The sequence below is a fragment of the Scyliorhinus canicula genome, chromosome 8 (assembly GCF_902713615.1).
Source record: "Scyliorhinus canicula chromosome 8, sScyCan1.1, whole genome shotgun sequence".
Taxonomy (NCBI): domain Eukaryota; kingdom Metazoa; phylum Chordata; class Chondrichthyes; order Carcharhiniformes; family Scyliorhinidae; genus Scyliorhinus; species Scyliorhinus canicula.
The window spans coordinates 53,901,302-53,910,204 of NC_052153.1; the positions used below are offsets into that span (position 1 = coordinate 53,901,302).

General features: G+C 41.3%; 1 protein-coding gene across 9 annotated transcripts in view; it reads left to right on the top strand.

Moving 5' to 3' along the window:
• Positions 1 to 7,207, top strand: part of dennd4c (DENN/MADD domain containing 4C) — a 228,185-nt gene extending 220,978 nt beyond the window's left edge. For all 9 annotated transcript variants that reach the window (XM_038804599.1, XM_038804598.1, XM_038804600.1 and 6 more), the window contains one exon: positions 5,986 to 7,207. In XM_038804599.1, the coding sequence (XP_038660527.1) occupies positions 5,986 to 6,122 (137 nt within the window). In that variant the 3' untranslated portion in view covers positions 6,123 to 7,207. The remainder of the gene's footprint in view (positions 1 to 5,985) is intronic.
• Positions 7,208 to 8,903: the final 1,696 nt, after the last annotated feature.

Consider the following 8,903-nt stretch of genomic DNA (forward strand, 5'->3'; position numbering starts at 1 on the left):
CTAGCCGCAACTGCAGAGCCGATTTTCTGACCGCTCCACTCCTAGTCCAGGCCATCCACCGGTGGAGAATCTGAGGAGGAGTGTTCCCACACGGGGAAAAGTCCAAACAGCACCACTACGAGCCCTTAAAAGAGCCCCAAAGTCCGAAAATAGTGGGAGCCACTGAACATGTGGCTTAACTCCGCATCACCGCTACCGGAAGTCCGTCTCCGCTTCTTCAATGGCCTTGGTGAGATCTTTTCACAGTTCTTCCCTCTGCTGCTAGAATTCAGCTTTCATAAAGGCCCTCAGGTCAGCTTGAGACCTATAAACTGGCCCTTCCCCCGCTTGCATGCTTGCAGAGGCTTTTGTTTGCTGCTGTTCAGACAAATCTTGCACTGTTCTGAGGGTCTGATAACCAAGAAACATCCTATTCCTGGGGGAAAATACTCCTTGAACCTTCACCCACGCCTTTTCATCGAAATTCCAACCCGTGCTGCCCAAATTAGAGCTCTTTTCTGCAACCTTAGGCAGGAGCTGCCTCTGTGTGCACACTCACTCCATGATGCACACCGGAAGTCCCCGAATTTTCAGTCCTTCTGAATATGGTCCCTTCGCCTGCACACTTTTATACTTTCAGAAATGAAATTTAAAAATTAAGAAAAACATAATCTATATTATTGTCTTGAATGCAAGGTTAGAAGGTACTACAAATTTGCAGATACCATTAAAATAGGTGGGCTGGTAAGTTGCAACAAGGAACTAAGAAATGCACTTATGGATAAGTTAGGTGAGTCAGCCAAAATTTGGCAGATCGAGAACGTAGATAAGTGAGGGGATATCCATTTTGGTTGGAAAAATAGAAAGACAACTTATTATCTAAATGAAGAGAGAATGAGTGCTTCGGTGTGTGTGGGGGATGGGGGGGGGGAAGAGAGAGAGAGAGATCTGGGTTTCCTCGTGCATGAATCTAGTATGCAGGTACAGCAGCAGATAATAAGGAGGACAAATGGAATTTTGGTATTTATGGCTAAAGGAATACAGTATAAAAGGCGGGGAGTTGCTGCAACTGGACAAGGCATTGGTGAGACTGCACCTGTTGTGAACAGTTTTGGTCCCCATACTTGAGGAATGTAGTTGCATTGGAGGTCGTTCAGAGGTGGTTCATGAGATTGATTCCTGAGGTGAGGGGTTTGCCTCATGAAGGGAGATTGTGCAGTTTAGTCCACTCCACAGTTTAGAAGAATGAGGGGAGATCTAATTGAGATGTACAAGATGATGAACGGTATTGGCAAAGTAGATGTAGAGCAGATGTTTCCTCTTGTGGAGCAATCTAGAATGAGAGGTAATAGTTTTAGGATAAGGGTGAGCAGATTTAAAACCGATGAGAAATTACTTCTCTCAGGGTCGTGAATCTGTGGAATTCGCTGTGAATCAGGAGTGCTGTGGATGCAGGAAATGGAGTAAATTTAAGGAGGATATAGATAGATTTTTAATCAGTAATAGGTTGAGGGTTTATGGAGAATGGGCAGGAAAGTGTTGAGGCGAGATGTTATCAGCCATGATCGTATTGAATGGCGGAGCAAGCTCAAGGGGCTAAATTGCTTAATCCTGCTCCTAGTTAATGTTCTTAATGAACAGTTTCAGATGTCATTTATGTTGTGTGCAATGTATTAACTGATGTGCTGTGATGATAGCATGTATTGTAAGCTAAAACTACATTCTCCCCTGTCTGGGCTCACCCCCAGAACCCAAAAAGATGTACTGGGTAAGTGAATTAGCCATGTTAAATTGCCCTTTAAATGAGGAAAAGAAAATTGGGTCCACAATTTTTTTATTTTTTTTTTTGAAAGGCTATTCTAAAACTTGTACACCAGAACTGCAAGTTTCCATATTAACCCCTGAAACATGCAGAATTGCTGCTTCTTGGATAAGTGTCGAAAATGCTCACAGAACATTTGAAGCTGCTAGTAGATGGAGACTAAAATACATACCATAGAAAATACTTTTCTGACTTGCTGAAGTTCTTGTCAAAACATAAACTAAACAAAAATCTGCATCGCTAAGACTGAAACTAAGGATGCAATTTTCTCAACTCCAGTCAAAAGATGTACCAGTTTTGAAAGTATCCATGCCTTCCGAATAGCTCGCCATTGGAATTGAACACGAGAAGTGATGCTGATCTGTGCTAAATTTTAAGGAAAAAGAGATGTGTTTATATCATACCTTTCACAACCACAGGATGTCCTAAGCACTTTAAGAAACATTGAAGTTATTTAGGAAACAAAAGCTCCCCAAACAGCAATGTGGTGACCAAATTCATTTCTGTGATTGATTGAGGAATTAACATTCATAGGAGGGAGGCGCAGGGGTTAGCATTGCTGCCTAGGGCGCTGAGGACCCACGTTCGCTCCCGGCCCTGGGTCACTGTCCGTGTGGAATTTGCACATTCTCCCTGTGTCTGTGTGGGTCTCACCCCCACATCCCAAAAGATGTGCAGGTTCGGTGGATTGACCAAACTAAATTGCCCCTAATTGGGGGGGAAAAAAATTGGGTACTCTAAAATTTAAAAAAAAAATTAACCTGAACAGTGATTAAAGTATACTGAATTGAAAGAAGTAAACCACTGCTTCATCTGGCGGATCTGACGTTGGAAGCAGGTTCAGAGAAGGTTTATTAGATTAATATTAGGAATGGGCAGGTTGTCTTGAGGAAAAGTTGGAGAGGTTAGGTATGTTGGAGAGGTTAGGTATGTATCCACTATATATAAAAGGTAAGAGAGAGGCAAAAATAGACATTGGACCACTAAAAACGTGCTGGAGAAGTAATAATAAGAAACAAAGAAATGGCAGAAGAACTGAGTAGTTACTTTGCATTAGTCTTCACGGTGGAAGACACCAGTGGGATGCAAGAGCTCCAGGAGAATCAGGGGGCAGAGGTGAGTGCAGTGGCCATCACTAAGGAGAAGGTTCTGGGGAAACTGAAAGGTCTGAAGGTGGATAAGTCACTTGGACTGGATGGCCTACACCCCAGGGTCCTAAAAGAAATAGCTGAGGAAATTGTGGAGGCATTGATGGTGATCTTTCCGGAATCATTGGAGGCAGGGAGGGTCCCAGAGGACTGGAAAGTGACTAATGTGAACACCACTGTTTAAGAAGGGAGGGAGGCAGGCAGAAGACGGGGAAATTTTAGGCCGGTTAGCCTGACTTCGGTCATTGGTAAGATTTTAGAGTCTGTTATTAAAGATGAGATTGCAAAGTACTTGGAAGTGCATGGTAAAATAGGACTGAGTCGGCACGGCTTCGTCAAAGGGAGGTCATGTCTGACAAATTTGTTCGAGTTCTTTGAGGAGGTAACAAGGAAGTTAGACAAAGAAGAACCAGTGGATGTGATTTATTTAGATTTCGAGAAGGCCTTTGACAAGGTGTCGCAGAGGAGACTGTTCATAAATTAAGAGCCCCATGATGTTAAGGGTAAGATCCTGGCATGGATAGAGGATTAGCTGACTGGCAGAAGGCAGAGAGTGGGGATAAAGGGGTCTTTTTCAGGGTAGCAGCTAGTGACTAGTGCCTCAGGGGTCTGTGCTTGGACCACAACTTTTTACAATATACATTAATGATCTGGAAGAAGGAACTGAAGGCACTGTTGCTAAGTTTCCAGATGATATAAAGATCTGTAGAAGGAAAGATAGTATTGAGGAAGCAAGGGGGCTGCAGAAGGATTTGGAGCAGCTAGGAGAGTGGGCATTGAAGTGGCAAATTAAATACAATGTGAAAAAGTGAGGTTATGAAAATTTGGTAGGAGGAATTTAGGCATAGGCTATTTTCTAAATGGGGAAGTGCTTGTTCATAATTTTCTTAAGGTTAACGTGCAGGTTCAGTCAGCAGTTAAGAAGGCAAATGCAATGTTAGCATTCATGTTCAAGTGGGCTAGAATACAAGACCAGGGATGTACTTCTGAGGCTGTATAAGGCTCTGGTCAGACCCCATTTGGAGTATTGCGACTAGCTTTGGGCCCATATCCAAGGAAGGATGTGCTGGCCTTGGAAAGGGTCCAGAGGATGTTCACAAGAATGATCCCTGGAATGAAGAGCTTGTTTTGAGGACTCTGGGTCTGTACTTGATGGAGTTTAGAAGGATGAGGGGGGGGGGATCTTCTGAAATTTACAGGATACTGTGAGGCCTGGAAAGAGTGGACGTGGAGAGGATGTTTCCACTTGTAGGAAAAATTAGAACCAGCGGACACTATCTCTGACTAAAGGGACGATCCTTTAAAACAGAGATGAGGAGGAATTTCTTCAGCCAGAGGGTGGTGAATCTGTGGAACTGTTTGCCACAGAAGGCTGTGGAGGCCAAATCACTGAGTGTCTTTAAGACAGAGATAGATAGATTCTTGATTAATAAGAGGATCAGGGATTATGGGGAGAAGGCAGAAGAATGAGGATGAGAAAATATCAGCCATGATTGAATGGCGAAGCAGTCTCAATGGGACGAGTGGCCTAATTCTGCTCCTATGTCTTAAGGTGTTTAGAAGAGTAAGAAGCGATTTGATCAAAATCTTGAAGATCCTGAGGGGTAGAGATGGGATGGATGTGAAGAAGATTCAGAGAATCTAGAACTAAGGGTCACTTTTTTAAAATAACAGGTTGATCATTTAATAACAAGATGAGGAGAATTTATTTCTGAGGGTGGTGAGTCTCTGGAACTCTCTTCTACAAAAGACAGTGGCAGCAGAGTCTCTGAATACTTTTAAGACAGCTAAATAGATTCCTGGTAAGCAAGGGGGTGAGAAGTTATTAGGGGTAGATGGGAATGTGGAATAGAGGCTACAATCCGATCATCCATAATCTTATTGAATGGCAGAGAGGTTCAAGGGACCAAGTAGACTACTCTTGCTCCTGCTGCCTCACGGTTCGATCCCGGCCTCCGGTTATTATCAGTGTGGAGTTTGCACATTCTCCCAGTGTTTGCATGGGTCTTATCCTCACGACTGAAAGATGTGCCGAGTAGGTGGATTGGCCATGCTAAATTGCCCCTTAGTTGGAAAAATTAAAAGAGTACTGTGGTATTCATTAAGGACCAGTATTAGGACTGCAATGCGACTTGGTATGCAGGGCATAAGTTAATTTGCAGATCAAATATTATAAATGATGACAAAAGGCAAAGATTGTAACAGACCTCGGGAGGACAGAAATTCAGCATGTGGAATTTAATGCGAAGAAGGATGAAGTGGTAGGTTTTGTTGGGAAGAATGAGTAGCAATATTAACTAATTCGTACAATTTTATAGTAGTTGCAGGAGCACGGATAACTGGGATGTATATACACAAATCTTTATGGTAGCAGGACAAGTTAAGAAGGCTTTTTTAAAATTGGGACCTTAGATTTATTAATAGATGAACAGAGTACAAAAGCAAGGGATGTATGATAAATCTTTCACAAATACGCCATCTTTTACCTAAGATAATTCTGGCCGCCACACGTTTGCTGAGATGTCAAGGAATTAGTGCAAGTATAGAAAAGATTTACCGGAATGCTACTAGAGGTTCTGTGAAGCTGGCAGAGTTGTTGGTGTCGAGAAAGTTGTTGCGAGATAGGGATGTACAGAAAGGATTTGAGTAGCAGAAAAGTCAGCAAGCCACCAGACACAGATTTAGGATGATTGCCAAAATTACCAGAGGTGGAAACATTATTCGTGGTTTGTGGGGTGCTCTGGAATGCAGAGCATGATGGGGAATGAATTGAAGCAGATTCAATTTTAACATTCTAAAGAGCATTTGTTACTTGAAGGGGAAAACGTGTGCAGCATTGAAGATAGTGAATATGTGGGGAACCATGGACTACTGTGGACCGAATGGCCTCTTTTCGTGCTGAATTATTCTAACTAATCATTGCCTGACTTCTGGCCTGTTGGCCTGGAGAGGAGTTGCCATCTTCAAAAATAAAATGTAAGTTCTGAATTTATTACTGAATTGCATTCTAACCTTGCTCAATGCATGTGATTTCAGATGCTTTTGACAGAGAATACAGAGCAGCATATGAGCGCTTGACAGAAGAACAAGTGAAGGTGGCCCTTCCAATTGACTCCCCACCCTGCACCAAGATTGAGTGGTGCCGGAAATGGTTTGAGCCTCCCTTCATCTAAAAACCTGCAATGTTCAATGTTATTATGGAACTGAACCACTATGATTTATGTCCAAAGTATGAATGTACAATCTTCAAACTAAGCATATGCGCCTATGTGATTAGAATTTAAGGTGTTGGTGTACGTGGAGATATGGCTGCACAATTTGTGGTGCTGTTGCACTCTGAATAATGGAAGAACTGTTCGCTGATTTTAAACTTCCATGGAAGGGAGTTTTAATAAATTGCAACTGCTAAACACTAAATGTCTTAAGGCAAATCTGCCATTTCCTATCAGTTGTCTAGTAGTGCAGTGTTTTGTACGAATATCACAAAGGATGGTTCTGATCATTTTATATTTTTTGGTGGCAATGACTGGCTTTTTAAGTGTGGGATAATTTTCTTTGTGTAAATGAATTCTACAATTTGAAATTAAATCACTAGCTATCCAATAATGAAACTAGGGGGATCATTCCTGGGTAATTGAGTTCTTTTGTCTGCATCACTGAGGCATAAAACATCACATGACTGGGCTGGGGGAGGTGGGGAAGTTTGCATGCTCAGAATGAACAGCCCCTGATTGATGTCTGTTATGTCCAGGTGGTGGTGATGCAAATACTGTGTGTCTGACACGGCAGTCCTTTAGTGCTGCATTTATAAAGGGATGCTGTAATTTTATGCTGAGATTTTTGATGTATTCTGCAGTAGAAGCAGAGATGGAGTTCTCCCCCTCACTATCTATGATATAAACCAGAGTAACTTAATTTTTTTTAAAAACTGAAATATTGCTGACACCTTGTTTTTCAGGATTTAATAACCTGAGAGAAATTATAAACGCACTGGGAAAATTGTGGCAGTACAAATATTATTGAAGGACAAAATTTCTGTCCTGATATCTATGTAATCCTGTATCAAAGACTTTACTACTTTGAAATGTAAAATATTGATTTTATATTTTAACACTTCTAGAACAGAAGATTGCATCTATGGTCCAAATCTTGTACAGCTACACAGTTGTTTTATGTAACAGCTGTTAGTATAATTCTCTAAATATAATGTATGTGAACATATCAAGTTACTTGTTCAATAAAGGATAGTTATACAAAATTGTCATTATTAATAGTAAAGGGACTGAATGCATAACATTACATAGAATGTACAACAAAAACAGCTATTTAGCCTGAAACTCTGATTCCTCCCACTCCATCTGCATCCTCTCCTCCTTTCAGCACATCTTTCTATTTTGTTTTCTGTATTCTTGCACTTTTTTGGTTTGCTTTTGAATGTATCAAGTTATTTGCCTCAACTATTCCCTATAGTAGTGAGTTCCACATTCTAACCAATAAGTGAAGAAATTTCTCCTTAACCCCTTATTGAATTAGAAGTAAATATATCTTGTATTTATGGAATCTAATTGTTCTGCTACAAATGTAAATATTCTCTCCATATCTGCCCTGTCCAAAATATTCATTATTTTGAAGACTTCCAAGTAATGTCTTTAATGAAGAAGGCCATAACCTGCTCCATCTTTGACAGCACTTATTTCAGTGCTGCATTTAGTAGTATGGAGATCAGAATTTTAAAAGTTAATTTATAGGATGTGATTGTGACGAACAAGGCCTGTATTCATTGCCTCACCTAGATGAAGCCTCCCCACCTGGCTATATCGTGCATCATGTGTCCTGTCAAGAGCATCATTGGTATGGTGCTTATTATCCAACCATATCTCAGCTTTGACCTCCTATTCCTTTGGCATTTGCTCCTGATTTTGTCCATGTAATCAATCTCCTGCTTCCTCTACTTTATTCTCACCAAATTGCTGACTATCCAAATGCCCCTCCTGCTGCCCAGATGAGCTGATATTAACAGTGCTTTCATCAAGTACATTCTCTTTAAATGTGCTGTCATCATTCATTTGCTTTGAGATAACCAGCTTTGACCCTGTCCTTGAAAACGACCACCCCGTCTCCAATTTGTCTTGTCTTTCAAGTCCTCGAACAAGTTTCTGCCACCCCAAATCTGTACCCTTTTAGGTAATTCCATGTTTGAATCCTTCCAATTGGGGTGCACTGAAACATCTCTTGTCAAATTGAAGTTGATAGGATTGATGTTTTGGCACTGTGCCTTTAAATTAAGTTAAAATGAAGGGAGTCATGTGGCCTCTTCTCGAGTCTGCCTAATGGTAAGCCTGGGTGGTTTGAGGTCAAATGCAGGCGAAGATTGTTTTACTAGGAAGAAGGTGCAAGGTTTTTACACTAGGAGATAATGGCAGCAGACAGTGTCTAATCTTGAAAACCTCTGTGCTGAATAAGCGTTGAAATGTTTTTTTAGTTCTTTCATGGGATGTGGGAATGTTGCCAATCCCTAATTGCCCTTGGATTGTGTGGCTTCTGGGCCACTTCAGAGAGAAGTTCAGACTCAACCACATTGTTGTGGGTCTGGGGCCACATGTAGGCTAGACTGGGTAAGAATGGCAGATGCCCTTCCCCAGAGGACTAGTAAACCAGATGTGCTTTTCTACCGATGATAGTTACCCTGGTCACCATTACTGGGACTAGCCTTTTTTTCAATTTTTATTAATTTAATTTAAATTTCACCATCTGCTGTGATGGGATTCAAACCCATGCCTCCTGAGCATATCTTTGGCCTCTGGGTTCCTCGTTTAGTGACATTGTCACTGTCTCCCCACAACTATAAACATTTGTGCTTTATCATGTTCATTTAGTTCCAAGGTGAAAGAGTTGACCTCCAGGATAGGCTAATTTGAATTTCTACCTAGATATGAGACCCATATGATTCATAT